At 48.0% G+C, this 19,546-nt stretch overlaps 9 protein-coding genes across 9 annotated transcripts; 4 read left to right on the forward strand and 5 right to left on the reverse strand.

Moving 5' to 3' along the window:
* Positions 1 to 154: 154 nt before the first annotated feature.
* Positions 155 to 2,315, forward strand: ABOM_000828 (guanine nucleotide exchange factor MON1; the record flags this gene model as incomplete). The annotated part of the gene is made up of 5 exons (XM_022527958.1): positions 155 to 758; positions 819 to 1,681; positions 1,756 to 1,937; positions 2,013 to 2,247; positions 2,307 to 2,315. 5 exons carry the CDS (start codon positions 155 to 157, stop codon positions 2,313 to 2,315), a joined length of 1,893 nt encoding a protein of 630 aa, XP_022394110.1.
* Positions 2,316 to 2,492: 177 nt separating this feature from the next.
* Positions 2,493 to 4,312, reverse strand: ABOM_000829 (proline iminopeptidase; the record flags this gene model as incomplete). The annotated part of the gene is made up of 9 exons (XM_022527959.1): positions 2,493 to 2,804; positions 2,862 to 2,958; positions 3,017 to 3,155; positions 3,212 to 3,232; positions 3,282 to 3,446; positions 3,506 to 3,591; positions 3,661 to 3,905; positions 3,977 to 4,212; positions 4,270 to 4,312. The coding sequence occupies 9 exons, from the start codon at positions 4,310 to 4,312 to the stop codon at positions 2,493 to 2,495; spliced, it is 1,344 nt and encodes a 447-aa protein (XP_022394109.1).
* Positions 4,313 to 4,749: 437 nt separating this feature from the next.
* Positions 4,750 to 6,303, forward strand: ABOM_000830 (pyridoxal phosphate-dependent decarboxylase family protein; the record flags this gene model as incomplete). The annotated part of the gene is made up of 1 exon (XM_022527960.1): positions 4,750 to 6,303. The coding sequence occupies one exon, from the start codon at positions 4,750 to 4,752 to the stop codon at positions 6,301 to 6,303; it is 1,554 nt and encodes a 517-aa protein (XP_022394119.1).
* Positions 6,304 to 6,468: 165 nt separating this feature from the next.
* ABOM_000831 (putative Kelch repeats protein) lies at positions 6,469 to 8,618 on the reverse strand (the record flags this gene model as incomplete). The annotated part of the gene is made up of 3 exons (XM_022527961.1): positions 6,469 to 7,899; positions 7,965 to 8,110; positions 8,204 to 8,618. The coding sequence occupies 3 exons, from the start codon at positions 8,616 to 8,618 to the stop codon at positions 6,469 to 6,471; spliced, it is 1,992 nt and encodes a 663-aa protein (XP_022394120.1).
* A 774-nt stretch (positions 8,619 to 9,392) lies between these two features.
* On the forward strand, positions 9,393 to 14,128 carry ABOM_000832 (RecQ family helicase MusN; the record flags this gene model as incomplete). Its single annotated transcript, XM_022527962.1, has 4 exons — positions 9,393 to 9,807; positions 9,862 to 13,430; positions 13,488 to 13,566; positions 13,620 to 14,128. 4 exons carry the CDS (start codon positions 9,393 to 9,395, stop codon positions 14,126 to 14,128), a joined length of 4,572 nt encoding a protein of 1,523 aa, XP_022394118.1.
* Positions 14,129 to 14,487: 359 nt separating this feature from the next.
* ABOM_000833 (uncharacterized protein) lies at positions 14,488 to 15,596 on the reverse strand (the record flags this gene model as incomplete). Its single annotated transcript, XM_022527963.1, has 2 exons — positions 14,488 to 15,357; positions 15,414 to 15,596. 2 exons carry the CDS (start codon positions 15,594 to 15,596, stop codon positions 14,488 to 14,490), a joined length of 1,053 nt encoding a protein of 350 aa, XP_022394144.1.
* Positions 15,597 to 15,870: 274 nt separating this feature from the next.
* Positions 15,871 to 16,367, reverse strand: ABOM_000834 (uncharacterized protein; the record flags this gene model as incomplete). Its single annotated transcript, XM_022527964.1, has 2 exons — positions 15,871 to 15,973; positions 16,174 to 16,367. The coding sequence occupies 2 exons, from the start codon at positions 16,365 to 16,367 to the stop codon at positions 15,871 to 15,873; spliced, it is 297 nt and encodes a 98-aa protein (XP_022394116.1).
* A 216-nt stretch (positions 16,368 to 16,583) lies between these two features.
* Positions 16,584 to 18,120, forward strand: ABOM_000835 (telomere maintenance protein PBP2; the record flags this gene model as incomplete). The annotated part of the gene is made up of 3 exons (XM_022527965.1): positions 16,584 to 17,102; positions 17,166 to 18,042; positions 18,098 to 18,120. Coding segments are annotated over 3 exons (1,419 nt in total), but the record flags the coding sequence as incomplete, so codon positions are not given.
* Positions 18,121 to 18,369: 249 nt separating this feature from the next.
* ABOM_000836 (uncharacterized protein) lies at positions 18,370 to 19,150 on the reverse strand (the record flags this gene model as incomplete). Its single annotated transcript, XM_022527966.1, has 2 exons — positions 18,370 to 18,860; positions 18,964 to 19,150. 2 exons carry the CDS (start codon positions 19,148 to 19,150, stop codon positions 18,370 to 18,372), a joined length of 678 nt encoding a protein of 225 aa, XP_022394114.1.
* Positions 19,151 to 19,546: the final 396 nt, after the last annotated feature.

The following is a 19,546-nucleotide window of genomic DNA, read 5'->3' on the forward strand; positions in this document are numbered from 1 at the left end:
GGCAATCTATCGCTGATTCTCGATGGGGGTTTCTATGACATCACCCCTGACAAGCATGTCGTATACGCCTTCGTTGAGCCGCGTATAATATACATGAGGGTGCTGTTGCCAGTTGGAGTAGTACATACCAGTCAATGCACCCAGGTCAATCACCATGGACTCGGAGAATAAAAAACAGCGACAGGGCTCCCTTGATGGTAATGATGATAGCAAAGGTGAAATTACTTGCTCCTCAAAGTCATCTCCTACAATGGCAGCATCGAGTGTCCGAGAACGCAGCACCAGTCCCGAAGGGCCACCGCCACCTTTACCACCGCGTCCGAATACTTTAAGTTTGTTGGACGAAGGGGCATCATCTTCTCGGACTGTACGACAATCAACCCAAACCGCTTTACAGTCCAGGGCTACTACAGCAGTGTCCCTGACAGACATTGCTTCCCATGAGGGCGGGAAAGAGAGTTACCCTGCTCGCAGTCTACCTGGGACTCTGAGGGCCAAGGCAAGTCTTAGTCACCTGGCCAGCCCAAAAGGCAGCGATACTGCTGATTCTGCAAGTATCAGAAGCTCTGTACCGCAGACGGATCTTGGTGAGGTAGAGAATGTCTTCAGTGACTTCGTCGTGACAGAGTCTGGGCCCATGCAACAAGATAGCACAGGTCTGCTTCAATTCCCGGAGTTCCAAGCAGACGATGTAGATGATGATTTTACGGAAGAGTTTGAACCTGTTGGGGACGTTGGAGATGAAGGAGAGAATGAGGGTGCGTAGCTTCCGTAAAGCCACGGATCTGTTGAGTTGCTAATCCACGAGTCGACACCAGAACTAGTCCTCGAGAACTGGAAGTCTAAGCGGAAACATTATCTTATCCTATCTGCTGCTGGAAAACCTATATGGACGCGACATGGCGATGGTGGTCTGATATCCACGTATGTTGGTGTCATCCAGACCATCATATCGTTTTATGAAGATTCGCAAGATCGTCTGAATAGTTTTACCGCTGGAGATACGAAGTTCGTCATCGTAGCTAAAGGACCGCTTTACTTAGTGGCGATAAGTCGGATTCTCGAAAGTGAAACTCAACTTAAGCTTCAACTAGAAGCTTTGTATATGCAGATCTTATCGACCTTAACCCTCCCTTCTCTAACACATCTTTTCTCGGTGCGACCCTCTACTGATCTCAAGAGACCACTACAAGGCTCAGAGACTCTATTATCGACATTGGCGGACAGCTTCACGAAAGGTTCACCATCTACCCTTCTTTCGGCATTAGAGTGCCTCAAAATCCGCAAGGCGCACCGCCAGACAATCAACAATGCCCTTCTTAAAACTAGAACCAACAGCCTCCTCTATGGTCTGGTTGTTGCAGGCGGTCGGCTAGTTAGCGTTGTACGGCCAAGGAAACATTCACTTCATCCTGGTGATTTACAACTGATTTTCAACATGGTCTTTGAAGCAGAAGCTGTTAAGGCTGGCGGTGGCGAGAGTTGGATTCCTGTCTGTTTACCTGGCTTCAACAGCAGTGGCTATCTCTACATGTATGTCAGTTTCGTTGATCTAAGAGAAGATGCTGGCAACGTTGCGGATGACACGGCGACAAAGGAAGAGTCCGTTGCGGTCATCTTAATCAGTACAGATAAAGAACGGTTTTTCGAGTTACAAGAGATGCGGAACTCCTTTATTGAGGTAAGACAATGTAATCGGTTTTCATGATGTGAAATACAAAATGGCTGGCGTTGACTAACCACCACTACTCCCAGCAACTGGAAAAAGACGGCAGCCTCAAGATCATGAGAGAAGCCATTGACAAGGGCAGACCAAAGACGACCGACATTGTGCCAGGGACGGTCCTACATCATTTCTTGTATAAGTCACGAGGAAATGTGCAGTTCACTATGTCCTCATATGAACCCGATTTCTCGTCTGTCTCTCGACGTCGGAGGTCTGTTTAGCACAATTAGCTCCTTACAAGGGACCCTAATGGTACCATTATAGTTGGCTGACGTTAACTTTACAGGTTAATGTCGACATACAATAACCTCCATGCTAGCATCCATGCCAAACATGTCCACGTTCGAGTCCACCATTGTGTCTCACAAACCTCAACCTCACTCGCATGGGTAACTCCGGTTTTCCAACTCTACTGCGTCGCTGGTCCGAATGCCAATCGGAATGCCCTCGCTCACAGTGCTAGCAAAATTATCCAGTGGGTTCAACAAGAGGAGGAGAGACTCTTCATTGTCGGCGGTGCGGTATGTTATCTTGCGTTAGTTATTATTCTTGGTCTGATATAACTAACTCCTGCAAATAGGTATTTTGAGATACAATATTTGACGATATATGACGATATATGACGCCTATCGCAAGGTGCCACGAACTATTCTGTACATACTGAACTCAGGTCCTGGATTATAACTATAGATGCGCCATGATTACAGCCCCAAACTATGTTCCAGAAATAACCCATATGACATGATAGTGATCATAACACCACCCGCTAATCGATTGTGTCGTCCCTCAAGGCAAAAAGCTGCTGCATAACCTCATCCGACTTAGCTCGGAGAGCATTATGATACATGGTGTTCGTAATGAACTGTTTGATGCCCTTGATCTTTGCAGCCGTATTTGAGGCATGACTGAAGTGCACGTACATATCATCTATGTACGTAGCAGCGTAGACAGGAACTTCATTCTTCGCCAGCTGGGTCTCGTCATAGAGCGCGGGCCAGTCCTTTGTGGTCGCGAGGATGTCGGCTGCTTCTTTAATCTGATTGAGCTCGTCATACGAGTCGAACATGTCCTTGTAAATCTACACCGTGCCTGTCAGTCAATGTGGCACCATCCATAGCTTCCGAGTGAATCTCACCATTTCGCCTGTAAACCAAATCTCCGGTCGATTGGCGTCAATGCTGAAGTTCGAATTAGCTGACCGAATTCTATCGGCAGACCAATTTGATGCTTGTCTGTTTATTATTAGTACGATAAGGTCTTAAAAATCGCAAGAGCTTAGGTAATTCTCACCCTTGGCAATAGATAGCTTCGTGAAGAATGGCATAAATTACAGCACTGTCAAATCCACCTGCAGCATCGATTGAAGTCCGCGTGGGATGAGTCAGGAAGCCAAATATCTCGAGATCATTCCAGGTACGCAGGACAAGTTCTAGCGGGTGTTAGCCCAAAAGGTTGCACTTACTCTAAAGCTTGATCAAACATTACCGTGGATACTATCAAGGCCACCTATAGAAATCAGTACAGCATCCTTGGAATTACAGGTTAAATTCCCTACCGTGCATTCCGAATATAAGACCCAATTGCTGAAATCTCGCCGGTGTCAATTTTCCAGACGGGAGAGAAACATCGTTCTCCTTGAGATACTGTATGATTCTCTTGACTCGCTCAACGTCTTCAGGGAACTTCGAGTAGTAGGCCTTGTTTCTCTCTTCCAGCTTTTCTTCATTCCATTGGGTTAGCCGAGGGGATTAGGAAACGATAGACACTAAGGATGCATACCGTATGTCCGTGCATAGACTGAGTCAGGTTCGTTGACAAGAGGAGGCAATCCACCACAAATAAACGCCTCCGCTAGCCCCTCTGGACTTCGTGTGTCAAGGTTCGTCAGCACCAGCATGCATCCTCTCACGATATAAATTAGCAGTTCAACTTACAACATAGAAAGATACGTCACAGCGCAAAAACCACCGAAACTCTGACCGATAATGCTCCATTTGCGTTTATCTTCGGGATAATCTACGGTAAGGCATCGTCGAACGGCTTCACAGTCTCTGACAATGTTATCGGCTCGGAAGTTCTTCAAGTACTCCGCCTGTTTGATCGCATTGCCTTTCAAGGCAAGGGTACCTGCAGTGATCGTGGAGCTAAGGCCGGTGCCACGTTGATCTAGAAACAAAACCTATGCACGATGAGCATATGGACTTTGCATGGTGAGGGAACAAAGGAGGATTTGAAATTACTATCACCCACCTGGTATCCCTTGTCAAGGGCGGTGCCAATCCAGCCATTTTCCTGAGGTGGTCGACATCCATAACCGGGTCCACCCTGTAAGTATACAAGCCAAGGCAGCTGCTTGTCCTCCTTTGAAGCCTCAAATGGAGTCGCCAAGCGACGAACGCTACGGGCAAAAAGCCTCAAAGTGCCGTCATTTGGCCGGTTATAGTTGACTGGAACGTCAAAGAGCAGTTCCGCTACACGGAGCTTCCCTAATTCCCCGCAGGATCAGCTTCTATATTACACTCACAGCTCCTCAAGAGACGCACCAGGGACGTTGTGAAGCTTCTTGTCTACTAGTTTGGCAGCCATTGCTGTTCGTGCCTTGGGCTGTAATTTTTATGGCTGTGTCTGGAGTAGCAGAGACCTGTTATTGACGTTGCCTAGAATCAAGAGCTGATTGTTGATGCGTAGTGGATAATTGTGGAGACGTTAGAATGTTACCTTAGGCAGGCCCGTCTGTGCGCACTAGCCAGTTGGCTAGCCCCTGGAAGTCTAGCCCACCCGATGGAATCCAATCGGAGTTTTAAAGTTGTTGTAAGCCAACCACTATACCAACTAGTAGGGGCCATACGGCACGGTGTTTGCTTTCGGTGACTCACGGGATTTGACTATGGATTAATATAGGTCAGGAAGAAAACTCCATGTGAAATATATAACCTTTCACTTTCGACATAAGATAATACACCCCTTGTTACAGGTGACAGTACCATCTTGGTCTTGAGCAGTTGTTCTCCCCTACAGCAGTCATGAATGACAAGAGCGCCAGAACTTCTATGGAACTAGAAGACATCACGGCCACATCAGAAACGCAGGCTAGTCTTCAACAGCAATTATGGGAGATTGCTCAAACTCCCTGGAAATCTGGTATCCTTCCCAGTGCCAATCATCTGGCTCGGGCAAGAGAAAGTTTACCGTCATGTCTTGCGAATGAGGGAGTGGGATTTGAAAGGACAAAGCAACATATCCTGAACGACATCGTCCCAGCTTTTAATGGAAGCAGTATAAGTCCCAATTACTATGGCTTTGTCACCGGAGGGGTAACACCTGCTGCCTTATTTGCGGATAACATAGTATCTGCGTACGATCAAAATGTTCAGGTTCATCTTCCTGACCATTCTATTGCCACGGATGTTGAATCCAACGCTCTGGGTCTCCTTGTCGACCTTCTACACCTGGAGCGAGCTGACTGGCATAACGGCATTTTCACCACCGGGGGATCGGCGAGTAACATCCTCGGCATAGCCTGTGGGAGGGAATACGTATTAAAGGTTGCTGCATGCAAGGCAGGAGTCCCGACACAAAGCGTTGGAGAGCATGGCTTGTACGAAGCCATGCAGGTATCCGGATTGTCAGGAATTCAGGTTTTGTCAACGTTACCGCACTCATCCCTAGTCAAGGCAACAGGGATTCTTGGGATCGGCCGAGCGAATGTCAAAAACACCTGCCAGGCAAACAATCCACTCCTCTTTGATATGGAAAAGCTTGAGCTTGAACTAGCAAGACCTGGCAAGGCAAGTATCGTCGCAGTATCCTGCGGAGAAGTTAATACTGGACGTTTCGCGACGACCAGCATCGACGAGATGCGAGAACTACGGAGATTGTGTGACAAGTACGGTGCCTGGCTACACGTTGATGGTGCCTTTGGAATTTTCAATCGCGTTTTAGATGATAGCCCAGAGTTCGCTACCATCAAAAAGGGAGTTGAAGGCATAGAATTGGCCGATTGTATTGCAGGCGATGGGCACAAATTCCTCAACGTACCGTATGATTGTGGCTTCTTCCTCTGTCGCCATCCTAATGAAGCTTTCAATGTGTTTCAAAATGCGAATGCGGCCTATCTAACAGGAAATAGCAACGGCCCTCCCTCAATTCCCTCACCACTGAACATCGGTATAGAGAACTCCAGGCGCTTCAGGGCTCTCCCTGTCTATACTTCACTTGTCGCTTATGGCAGAACTGGGTATCAGTCGATGCTCAAGAAACAAATTCGATTGGCCAGGATGATTGCCGGATGGTTGTTTGACCATTCAGGGTACAACGTTTTGCCGGAGGCTACTACCAAGGAGAAATTAATGGACCAAACTTTCATGGTTGTCCTGCTTAGCGCAAAGCAGGATGAGTTGAATAATATCCTTGCGGCCAAGATAAACGAGACATCTAAGATGTTCGTTTCTGGGACCTCCTGGCAGGGGCGACCGGCTTGTCGAATTGCCGTCTCCAATTGGAGAGTTGATAAAGACAAGGATTTCGAACTTGTGACAAATGTGCTGAAGAGCGTTGTTGAAGGAGCAACCAATTGAGCATATTTCTGTATGCATTCTGAAAGGCGTACGAATACAAATACATCAGTACCACTTATATAGAAAATTTCCAGGCTAGCCGATCTAATGAAACAATGTACTTTAACGTGAATAGTTATTGGATATGTTTGTTTCTTTGCCTCCAAATCAGTGTCTGATACAACATCAACGACGCCGGCCAGCACCGCCAGCATTTTCCCTCTCAGCAAGGCTGACAACCTCACCGATTCCAGCCTCCTCCTGCTCGTCTTCGAGAGCCATGACTTCTTCTCTGCTATCCCACCACTTCTCTTCTGCGATGTTGAATGCATCCTTGCGTAGTTCCTTGATATTCTTCTCTGGCTCCAAGCCCTTTGTTTTCAACGTTTCAAGCAAAATCTTCTGCCATTCTTCAGAAGTTCGGTTGAAGAAATCACGCAAGCTCTCAAAAGGTCGGGGAAGAGGCCTACTATCCTGTACAGATGATTCTCCCTCTGGCTCCTCTACCTCGAGTTGTTCCATTTCTTGCGTCACGGACGGCACCGTTGTCTCTGTAGGAGCAGGGGAGGCAGTATCCAGTGACATTGCATCTTCCTCTTCATCTCCCTCCTCCTCCTCATCATCATCTTCTTCATCGTCCATTTCATCGTCGCTCTCATCCTCCTCATTAAGGAGATTCCAGTTCTCTGGTTCGTTATAGAAGATCTCCTTGACACCGTCAAGTTTGACGAGATCGATAGAGTACATGTCGTTGAATGTAAATTCTCGATCACCTTTCTCAAAGGTACCGCCAAATATGAACAGAGTATCATCCTGCACGGCTAGCTGTGCGTTGAACCGCATATGAGGCATTTCGAAGCGAACAATCGAAGGCTTCTCGGACTTATCAGATTCCCCTTCATCTTTGGTAGTATTGATTTCCATCTCATCGTCGTCATCCAGACTGCGAATGCCTTTCTTCGCCTCCAAAGCTTTAAGGTTCTGTAGCAGCTCTTCCTCATCAGCTTTAGTCCGGTCTCGGGACTTAACCTGATTTGCCTGTTTTTTGCCCTGTGCCCTTGGGCGTCGGAGACTCAATGGGAAAAAGCGGTTCCTGTCGGTATTCCAGGCGTACAATGTATTGAAAAATTCACTGTCAATTCCCTCCTCGCTGAGCTCAACATCATGGACACCACCAAACATGATACCGCGACCCTTGTGATACGCCATAGTAGCACCTGCGCGGGGCGGGTTCGGGGCATTCGCAGGCTTCTTTCTGCGTTCCCAACGGATTGTGGGGGTTGCGGACGCAGGAGCATCGGCAGCAGGTGGTGTGATCCGAAGGAGCCAGGTGTCCTGGTGAACCATAGGCTTCATGATCATACGCTGAGCACCACCCTTCATCTGTTTCCCTCCTACGCTAGTGGTGGCCTTCACACGGGAATATCCGCCTAGGAGGACTGTGCCTGCTTCGTGAGGAAGAAAAGAGAAAGAAGACCGAGGATCAGGTTTCTGTGATGCAGGGGGCAGTATAGGATTATACCAGGTATACTTCGAGCAGTCGTAAATCCACAAGTCTTGAAGATATTTAGTCTGTTGCGAGGTGTCTTGGAAACCACCGAAAAGGATAATGTAGTTCTTGACTCAAGTCAGCCTCAAAAGACACGTCATTGTGAGAAACACATAATTTATAATATGCGAACCTTGTAGTAAGTCATTCTATGGCCACTTCTGGCCGGAGGACCCTTGCCTTTGGTCTCAAGGCGGGCCCATTCCTTCGTCGATGGGTCGAGATACCAGAAATCATTGTAATGGTAGAAGGTACCTTGCTTTGGAGACGAGAACTCGCCTAAATGGTTTAAAAGTTAGTAGGACATTAATATGCCAAGTAAAGATCCAGGTCCCATGCCTCCAAAAAGATATACGCCGCCGGTATTCCCACCACGGCACCAAGCATGCCCACTCCGAGGGAGAGGAGTATTGGGACTAGTGACCTCTTTCCATTCGCCTTTGTCGATATTGTACACAAAGAGATTGTTGAAAAAGGTAGCAAGAGTGCCATCGAAGTACTCTCCACCGAAGACAAACAATTCATTCCGATTTGAAGGGGATGCCAGTACAGTTGCGGATGACCGCGGAGAAGGTGGTCCCGAAGCAACTTCAGTGACCTTGAGGAACTTAGCCTGTTCTTCAGCGTATTGTGCTAGGATGGCATCCAGATCCGCATCTTCTACATCGCTGTCTGCATCCCGTCCCTTCTTGCCCTTAGATCTCTTTTCCTTCTGGGCGGCTTTCTTGTTCTGTTTCGCCGCAACACGTTCTTTGTGTTCGGCGGACTTCTTATTTTTCTTGCCCATGTTATGGAATCGCTCAGTTGTCCTGTATGTGTTTTGGAAGGCGATACTCTGTATGTATATAAATTGCCAATTCAATGGCGTTCTTATTGCGTGGGGTTGATACTAGTAACATTCTATAGCGCGGGGTTCAGAAAAAAAATTAATTCCCCTCGTTTGGTTACGCGTAAAACGGATACCATATCAAGTCACTAATAACGAGGTAAACCACGACAGACACAATACTGATGGCAATAAGTCAGATAGATTACCTCACATAGCTTGCCGATAGTCACTTGGGTATAGATATGATCACTTGTCTTTAATTGTGACTGGTAAGTAGTGCATTGTAGTCATGACTGAGCAATTACTACTAGTACTATGCGGTGGAGCTACATGTAAGATATATATTCTACATAGGTAGACTGATAAGATCTGATACTATGCAGTCGTAAATTTGGTATCTCATAAACCACAATCTATAAAATAATACTGTAAATGAAATAACGGACACAGACATGGCACTATATCATTGCCTGACCGTTTGTGTCTACTCTAAACATAGATAAATATCTCAAGTATCATACCAATTCATTGCCTACCTTCTTAACTATGCTATGTATGAGTGGTACGGGGCTATACCCAAAAGATAAGGTACTCACCGCCCATGTGATAACGCGCCGGGACGCGTCCCTTTGTCTTTTCCGGCTATGGAATTCAGTGACATCTAAACGAAGAATATCGCAAATGTATTGCTGGAGAATAAGAGCAGAATCATGAAAGTGAAGATACGACCCTATGACTAGGCACAACTTGGAAGTTCATCTCAAATGGCTGTTGCAACAAGGCCCTGCGATTTACCCCTCTTTATCGCCATCCGCACGCGAGAATCGCAATTCTACTCGAGAGAATCACACTCAATCTGGGCCGATTCCAGCGCTGCATGCAACGGGTGACCAAGCCCCAGAAATAGCAATTGGGGACTTCCAACCGTTACAGAATAACTCTGTCGACAATGCGGACAAACGAGTCGAGGTAGAATCGGATGAAGACATGGCACGATTGTTATTGGCTCCGCAATCTGCGAGCAAACCTCGACTATTCAGTCGTTCTACAGATGCTGTTACTGAATCACCGTCAAAACCGAATGGTCGTCTGCCTGCTCAATCGCCTACGCGACGACGGGAGGCGCTGAAGAGTCCGGCAATCAAAAGTATGGCTATTTATTTACCGAAACCTTTTCGGACGACTAATGATTAATGGAAAGGTACCCAAGGCGATACGCTTTCATTATTCGACAGTGTTACCAAGACGACAGTGACGCCATCCCGGACAAGACGTAAGTTGAATGTCGAATCTTCCACATTCGATATTGATACTATTGATTTGACGGGCGATTTCGATAAAATTACGGCTTCATCAGGCACAGCAGATGAGGTTGGGGAATCGCACCGGTTATGGAACGAAGAAGCGCCTAATCGAAAAGACTCTACGGATAAGCGAGGCAAGAAGCGCAAAAGCGAGGAGTACATTTTTGATTTAGTATCTCCAAGAAAGAATGTCCCCAAGGTGCGCTCGCCTTTGCCCAACGGTGAGACTACAGACGCTGCCCAGCCCGGTTTGACGCGCTCGACTAGAACCTACATTACATCTTCCCCAACAAGAAGCTTCATTCGTGAAACATCACACTCTCGCTCTCGTGTCTTGAACCAAATCATAGCCGATTCCGACGAAGACGGTGATGAAACTTTATTCAACGATTTGATGATTAACGATGGTGCACCCGTCATAGATACAGGTAAATCTTTATATCCTGTTCTTCCTCAAGACATATCTCCGGAGAATAGTAAAAGAGGAAGGGTGGCAAAGAATTCAATACAGCGGTCTCCGCTGAAATCAGAAATTGATCTCACTCCATCTGTTTGCGATACATCCGCCAGCAAGACATTTCCGAACCTTGGTGATTCAGGCTTTGCTCTCGGGCCACCAGGGTCCCAGCCAAAGAACAGCGATGTCACGAAGTTCTTAGCTCTTTCCGCTGAGACTTTGGATCAACGGATCTCGGGTTTTGAGGATACGCTAAGGAAGAATTCAGAAATCGTTTTTGAACAAGCTATGAAGGGCGAGCCCGCTCCCGGATTAATTGCTGAGAACAAGAGTATAACAGCTCGGATAGAAGCAATTAAATCTTTAAAGAACAAAAAGGTTGCCTACCACGCCTGTGAATCAACAAGAGAGCAGCTTAAGAAAGCACTCATGCAAGTTATTTCTCAGGGTGGTAGCCCGAATACAATGCCGGAGGAGCTCGAACAAAGCCGAAAAGCAACATTGCAGCTAGAGCAGATTGAGTCTGATATAGAACGCCTGCTTGTGCAAGCTGATCTTCTACCGGCCTCATTCTCGTCAAGTAAAGGACCGTCTCGGCAGGGCTCAGAGCGTTTGCAATCGCCCTCTCGATCAGTCGGAAACACTAACCCTAAGAAATCAATCCACCCTCAGGATCCCGAAACCATTGAGACTACATTTTCTAGACCTCTCTCGGGGCCGACCTCCCGTGTCTCTCAAGTTGACATACCGTCACGGACAACAAACTCATCATTTAGGAGCGCCGGCTCTTGGCCTAAAACATTTGGCTATGATGAGCCAATGATCAGTGATAATGACCAAGCTTTTACTCGTACCATGGGGTCTCCGCCTCCGGCAGAGCACTTTGATGAATTTGACTTAGACGCTGATGATGAGGAAATGCTTGAGGCCGCGGGTTTCCTTGACGATGGCTACTCAGTTTCAACAGCTAGTAATAGTCTCCAGACACGCAAGGTTTTTGCTGAAACCTCCGGAAACGTTGCCCGCACCCCTACCACACAGAAGTCGCAGACCCGCAATGGCCTATGGCATCATCACCAGTGGTCAAAGGATGTTAAATGTGTTTTGAAGGATCGTTTCCATCTTCGAGGCTTCCGCCTTAACCAACTCGAAGCCATCGATGCCACTCTGAGTGGGAAGGATACGTTTGTTCTCATGCCGACAGGTGGAGGGAAGTCATTGTGTTACCAGCTGCCCTCTATCGTCAAGAGTGGAACGACCAGAGGAGTCACAATAGTCATTTCACCATTACTAAGTTTAATGCAAGATCAGGTTTATCATTTGCGCCAGCTCGAGATAAAAGCGTATCTGCTGAACGGTGAGACGCAGAAGACGGAACGACAATGGATAATGAGCACACTATCGAGCTCGGCTGCAGAAGACCACATCGAGTTGTTGTATATCACGCCCGAAATGGTCAACAAGAATCAAACCCTTATCCGTAACTTAGAAAGACTCAATAATATGCGTCGACTTGCACGCATTGTGATAGACGAAGCTCACTGCGTGAGTCAATGGGGACATGATTTTCGCCCTGATTATAAGGAACTTGGAGGGCTCAGGGCTCAGCTGCCCGGTGTTCCAATGATGGCTCTAACAGCTACTGCCACAGAGAACGTGAAGGTAGACGTCATCCATAACCTTAAAATGGAAGGTTGCGATATCTTTACCCAGAGCTTTAACAGACCAAACTTGACATACGAAGTGAGGCAGAAGAAGAAGGGCAACGAGCTTCTGGCTAGTATAGCCGATACGATTAAATCGTCTTATCACAACAAATCCGGCATTGTTTATTGCCTTTCGCGTGATACATGCCAGAAGGTCGCCAAGAGTCTTCGGGACGATTACCGCATCAAAGCTGAACATTATCATGCTGGTATGAAACCGGACGAGCGAGCCGAAGTTCAACAACGCTGGCAGGCTGGGAGGAGCCATGTCATTGTGGCGACGATTGCCTTCGGTATGGGTATTGATAAGCCGGACGTACGCTTCGTGATCCATCACAGCCTCCCCAAGAGCTTGGAAGGCTATTACCAAGAAACTGGCCGAGCTGGCCGAGATGGAAAGCGTTCGGGTTGCTATATGTATTACTGTTACAGGGACACGATGACCATTAATCGCATGATTGACAGCAGCGATGGCAGTAAGCAACAAAAGAACCGACAGCGACAAATGCTACGCAATGTTGTACAGTTCTGCGAAAACAAAAGTGACTGCCGAAGAGTCCAAATTCTTGCATATTTCAACGAGTATTTTCGCCGAGAGGACTGCAATGCTTCCTGTGATAATTGCAAGTCAGACTCTGTTTTCGAGCTCCGTGACTTTACTCAACACGCGGCCTCTGTAATTAAGGTTGTTCGATACTTCGAGGAGTCAAAGGAGAATGTGACATTGTCGTACTGTGTGAACATTTTCCGAGGAAGTGCAAAGAAATTCAGGTCTCCTCAGCACAGACAGGCCCCGGGGTACGGAGAGGGTTCTTCGTTAGAAATGGGAGAGGCGGAAAGACTTTTCTATCACCTTCTTAGCGAGGGAGCTCTGTTTGAAGAAAATGTGGTCAACGGCAGTAGATTTGCTGTGCAGTACATCAAGCTTGGACGTCGTGCCCCTGATTTTGAGAGTGGTCGACGTCAATTACAGCTTCATGTTAGAGTTTCACCAAACAAAAAAGCTCAACCCCCTCGGAGTGGATCTCGGAAGGACTATCATCCTCAATCCACAAACGTCTCATCGCCTGTTCAAGCAGCGAACCATCGTCGCTTAGCCCGTTATCGATACGAAGCAAGCTCTGATAGTGATAGAGACAGTGATGGCTTCGAGAAGATTCGGATAGCTGGCAAGCCGAGGCGCGAGAAACCATTTACCCCAGGCCCACCCATTACCCAGGATTCCAGGTTTGACCGTCTTGACCCTCTCCATAAAGCTGTAGCGGAGGATTTCATGGTTTATGCAAAGAATTATTGCCAGGATGTGAGGCCCCTTTTCAGCTTGCTGAGTTAGAATTACATTGCTGACTTGCTTCAACAGCTTGTACTCAAGAAAGGCCTTCGCAATCAACCATTCACAGACGGGATGCTGCGGGAGATGGTCATAGCCTTCCCCAAAGGTAAGTATCATCGCCAGCCATTGGTATACGGTGCACTACTAATGTCAGAGCAGACCTGTCAGAGCTGTCCAGAATTCCCGGAATAGATAAAGACAAGGTGAATCGGTACGGTACTCAGATACTCAAGCTCGTACGGGATACGCAACGCCGCTATGCGGAGTTGAAAAAGGATCGTGATGACGCCGATGGTGTTGTTCCAGACCCCAACCATCACAATGTCATCAATCTCACCAGTGACAGCGAAGAATATGATGACGGTGATATTTTGGACGATGCCTCAAACCTTGAGATAGATAACAATGTCATCTCTAGTCGGTACTTCACCACCGAACCAATTCCAGAAGATGACTCGTCTGATGGCCCCGGGGGGGCTAGCAGCTCCAAACCTCGCAAGCGTCAAGCTACCAAGCGAACTCGTCGAAAGAGCGGTGGCGAATCCAAAGCCCGGAGCAAAACCCCAAGACCTAGAAAGAAAACAGCTAACCGCACCGATAGCCGCCCTACTCGGAAAGGCTCAAGAGCGAAAGAACCCATGTCCCGGATAGGAATGATGCCTATCTAGCATCTTTATATATTAGTTTTCATGTTCTTTACGATGATGTCAAAGGTATATTGAAGAACGTGAGAGCATAATTTCACTAATGGTCTGCTGCATCGGTGCATCTACTGGCGTTTAATTGGAATTCTGATTACCCTCTTTAGTATCATGAGGACTTGACGAAGCGATAATATGAATATGTACTCGTACTGAATGCATGTGAATGGACTTTTGCACGCTCTTCCACACATTCTTTCTCTTAACGTATTGCAACTATAACCGTATATAGCCTTAATTCGTATGTCCCACAAGGATATTGATTGGTAACTCTGGAGTCTGGTAAAAGTCGCACTGCATCAAAATAAACTACCGAGAGCAGCCATTCAATCGTTCAACGAACGCCCGAAATCAATCAATCTCAAACGTCTGGCATCGCGTGGATGGAACTGAGCTACTTTAGCTCTTACAAGGAAACGTGAGGCGGCAGACTCTCGGGGAAGGTTAATGTAGGAGGTACCTGCGTCGAGTAATGTGGCGAGAAGCTCATGCATCTCAGTAGCTGCCGTCTCGCGTCGATTGGCCCGGTTCCGTTCTTGATTGTCTCCTTGAGACGTTTGGCCCCTGACGAGTTCATCTATCCGACGCTGGCCGCTATCATGGCTCGCTACCGAAGCTTTCGGTTTCTTGGGTTTACCATGGCTTGTATAGCCTCTCTCCAATATCTCATCAGAAACGCTCATTTCATCTCCCACAGTTGGACCACCGAGATCTTCTGCAGCGAGCATGGGCGCCAAAGTTTCATCAATAAAATTATGGAGAGAGGCAGTTAGCTCTTCCGTCGCCTTGTCAAGCTCTTCCTTTTTTTCTTGCTGTTGATCGACAAGATCATGTGCTAGTTGGGAGGGCGACTTCTGCTCTTTCTGGGCTTGTTGTTCACGGATACCAGCTATCCGTTTTTGCAGTCCATCATTGATGGCTTGGGCATCACGCAAATTTGCCTCTTCGACTTTCAAACGCTGGCGGCTGGTCGAAAGCTTGTCTGCTGTCATCGTGACAGATAACTTGCTCTCCTTGACCAGCCGAGATATCTCCTCGACTGCGAGTAAGGATGGCAGAGGAGACCCGGAGCTTGGGAGCTTTGTTTCCGATCCCAGAAGGGAGTCATATGCCTTCTTGGCTCTTCTAACTTGCGAAACGCGAGACCAAGGGTCCGCGCCGATCTTCGAAAAATCAACTGTGTTGACCGAGCGGAGCTGTTGCGCGCATCAATATCGCATCTCTGTTTCTATATGTTTTTCGGCTTGCATACCTTGCGCAAATCATCTTCTTGGCGTTTAACTTGGTCTTGGAGATTTTTCAGGGTCTCATCCAGCTTCTTATTATACGCCTGGAGAGTGACCGGGCTGATTTGTTGATCATAACTCTCTTCGGCTGTCTCCCGTTTCACTGCGAAACGCTGGATCTTATCAATAGTCTCCTGAGGTACATCCATTGGGATAGAGTGATGATGCAGGCACGATATAGATGAAACGCGGGTTGAGCGTTGCAGCTCGAGAATATCCACACCAGCAAGGCCACAGGACCCAGGTCAATGCCTGCCTCTTTGAATCACAATAATGTGAAAGGAGATACTTGGGTATTCATGTATTGCTTGGTGTTGTTTTCTATGCCCTCACACGTGATAATGATAGTTAGACTATGCCCAAGGTAGGCTAGCGTGATCCCGTGCCGCCGTTTCGCCTCAATCACACCTTAACCTCATCTCTTCACCGCGACATCGCGACTTTCTCCCCTCCATCCATCACCGTCACCTTTTCCCCTTTGCTTGGCATCTTCAACTCTGTCGCAACGGTGGAGTCGACTGCCTGTCTTTGTTACTTGGCTCTTATCCGCTGTTTTAGCGTTTGTTCAAGCCCCTTTTAGCCCGGCGCGCGGCAGACTATTTCTGTGTTCTTACACCCTGCGACGATCAGAAACATTGTGTTTTCTTTGGAGGAAAAGGGATAGTACAGATTTAGCAACTTGACTTTGCTCTCATATTTTCCCTTTGCCCACGCTGTCAGCCTGACAGCTCCCATTCACGTTCGGACCCTGAATCCTCACCACCACTACTATCACCGTCTACATCTCTCCGTTTTATCGTGCCCGACCCGATCATCTCTTCTCTTCTTCTCTCTTTCCTAGCACAGCTTTGCACACGTGAAGCTTTCTGCTCAAATCCAAGGCCCGTGATTCCCAGCATCTTCACTCTTCCATCGGCCATCCTTCCTCAACATCACTTTTCTCATCACTGTGCACGATTACCACCAGCATTCCTAGTCATTTCAAGCACCAGATTCCCTCTCCCGACCGCCAGCACCAGCAAGTCTTATTGGGAACTCCTGGTGTACATAGTCGATCAAATAAAGCAGAAAGAAAGAAAAAGAAAAGGCTATTTTGATACTTCGACTTCCTGCGTAAGTGAAGCAAGACTACACAGTTGAGAAGCAACATGTCTGCCTCTCCATCCGCTTTGCAATCTACCAAGCGTCCCTTGGAGGACCCTTCCTCGCCATCAGGTCCCAATGATCAACCGGAGGCCAAGCGTCCTGCTTTGGACAAAGTAGTAAAGGGCGATGAGTCCGAGGCGTATGCGGAAGTGAAGACCGAGTCCTCAGGTGTGCCCAGTGCCAATGCCGATGGTCAAGGCGACACGGTTGTGCCTGATGCTCCTAATGCGAAGGGCACTCACCCTGAGACCCAGCCTATCCAGTCCACTGCGTCCCATGCCGAAACTGGCGCTCAATCAGAACAACAACGTCCCCAAGACGAGTCAAGCTGGATCCATATTCGGGCTGTAATTTCTAGCCAGGAGGCTGCTACCGTTATTGGTAAAGGTGGGGAGAATGTATCACAGATCCGTCGTCTCTCCGGCGCCAAGTGCACTGTTAGCGATTACTCTCGTGGAGCAGTGGAACGTATCTTGACTGTCAGTGGTCCACAGGACGCTGTTGCTAAGGTTGGTTATATGCATCCTTGTTGCTTAGCGGAAGTCTAACTGGAATTGCTGACCGAGCTTTAGGCTTTTGGTTTGATCATTCGTACCCTAAACAATGAACCCCTTGATGCTCCTTCCACTGCCCAATCCAAGACATACCCCTTGCGTTTGTTGATCCCCCATATCCTTATTGGCTCCATCATTGGCAAGGGCGGTGGTCGTATTCGTGAGATCCAAGAGGCCTCTGGCGCTCGTCTCAACGCTTCAGATGCTTGCCTTCCCCTGTCCACTGAGCGGTCCCTTGTAATTCTGGGTGTCGCGGATGCGGTTCACATTGCCACCTACTATGTTGCTGTGACGCTGGTTGAGCAGCTCACGGAACGATTTGGTGGGCCGGCGGCTTCTGCTTATGCCACTCGCAGTGGCGGGCCTGCTGGAGCCGTGCCTGGTGGTATGCAGGTTGTCCCTTATGTTCCTCAGCCCGCTGGCGGTCAATATGGTCACCCTGATACCTTCAAGCGCCACCACCCTCACCCCAACCGGGCTGCTGCGGGTGCTTATGGCGTTCCTTACCTTCATGGACAGCCCGCCCCCGCCCCTGTAGCTCAGCCTGCCATGCACTATGGTGGCGCACCTCAGCCGTATGCTGGCGCAGGCCCTCACCAGCCTGCCCCTTACGGTGCTCCCCAGGCTGCTCCCGCACGCGGTGGTCCGACCCCGGTCGCCCCTGTTGGCGGAGCTATGCCCGGTCAACCACTGACTCAGCAGATCTATATCCCCAACGACATGGTCGGTGCCATAATCGGCAAGGGTGGTGCTAAGATCAACGAGATCCGTCACCTTAGTGGCAGTGTGATCAAGATCAATGAGCCGCAGGAGAACAGTAATGAGCGTCTGGTGACTATCACAGGTACTCAAGAGTGTAACCAGATGGCTTTGTATATGCTTTACTCCCGACTTGGTTAGTTTTGACTCCCGGATAATTTCAAATATTTTCTTACTAACTAGCAATACAGAAAGTGAAAAGCACCGTATCTAAGCGGAGGCATGAGTCTACGAGCTTGCTTAATCTGTTTTCTTTCTTCCAGGAGCATGTGGGGATTCCTTTTTTTTTCTTCATTCCTTTCTTTTTGCGTTGCTCAAAAGTCGTCTGTTTATGGTGACTTTAATGATTCGTTTCGGGTATATGCCTTCCAAGTTGTAATTTATGGAAAAGCGCTGTCCGTCAACATTCGTTGTACACATTATCACCAATCTAACGTAATTCATTTCACACTCCATCCACACCTCAAACTTTCCTAAAAGAAACATGCTTCATCCCCAAAGGCGGCACAGAAGGAATCGCTTTCTCCCTAATAGGTGCAATCGTCCTCTTAAACTCCTCCGTCTCCCTCGCAGCCTTATGCATATCTACCGACTCCCACCCCACAACCAAAAGATGCAACACCGCCTGTCCCGACGGACTCTTCTCATGCTCTAACGTACCAGGTCTCTCCACCTGCGCCATAGCCCACGACTTCGGCCTTTCACCCTTGGGTAATTTCTCTGTCAGCGCAGCGCGGAATTCAACCAGATTTGTATTGAGCTTCGTTTGCTCCTCAGGCGTCAAGGAACTGGGGAAGGTGAGCGCGACCAGCTCCGTGACGGGGTTGGTGGTTAGGGACTCGGTTTCGGTGATTGACGGCATGAGTGTGGTGAAGATGACGCTCACTTGGGTGTTGGGTTCGAGGTATGGGGCTAGGAGTTGTGGTTGGGTCCCTACGTGTGCATCGGCCCAGTCTGCGATATGTGTTCAATATAACTTGTCTTTTCCATTTTGGGTAGGGGCTGTCTCTTTTCTTTTGTCTGGGCAAGGGAGAAGGGAAGGGTGCGTGGAACTTACTAACTACCCATACTACGATATTCTCGTCCTCTACTGTTCTGCCCCATGCTGAGCTTTTATATCCGCTTTGGTGCTTGGCTGTTTGGAAGAGTTGGAGTAGTGCTTGGCCTTCATCGTTTGAGGGGTCCTCCGGCTTTACTGAGGTCTTGAGCTGGAAATGAATGAACTCGCTGACTTGAAGAGCCATGTTCGGTGCGCTGCGATGGCGGGGTTGTTAGAGCTTCATATGATCTGGGGGGTTCCAGTTTAAGACCGAACCAATTCAACTCGGTGGACTCGAAAAGTTTCTCTATATTCCAGAGGACTAAGAAGAATTGACCCAGACCGGAAGGAAAATAGCAAGCAAGAAGGAAAACAGTTGGATTGATTGATGAACTGTTGTCACCTTGCGGGCGATGATGTCAGTGGCAGGCGCCTCAGTCATCAAGGCCGCAATTCCCCACCCTAATTAAATCAGATGTCAATAGTGATAGCATGAGGTTATTATAAAGGCATCACATCATTAATGAAACATCATTAGCGGGTCAATATCCAGACCGATATGCCAATCAAACAGCGACTAATGCTATGTACAGAGAAAATA

The sequence above is a fragment of the Aspergillus bombycis genome (assembly GCF_001792695.1).
Source record: "Aspergillus bombycis strain NRRL26010 chromosome Unknown contig00003, whole genome shotgun sequence".
Taxonomy (NCBI): Eukaryota; Fungi; Ascomycota; class Eurotiomycetes; order Eurotiales; family Aspergillaceae; genus Aspergillus; species Aspergillus bombycis.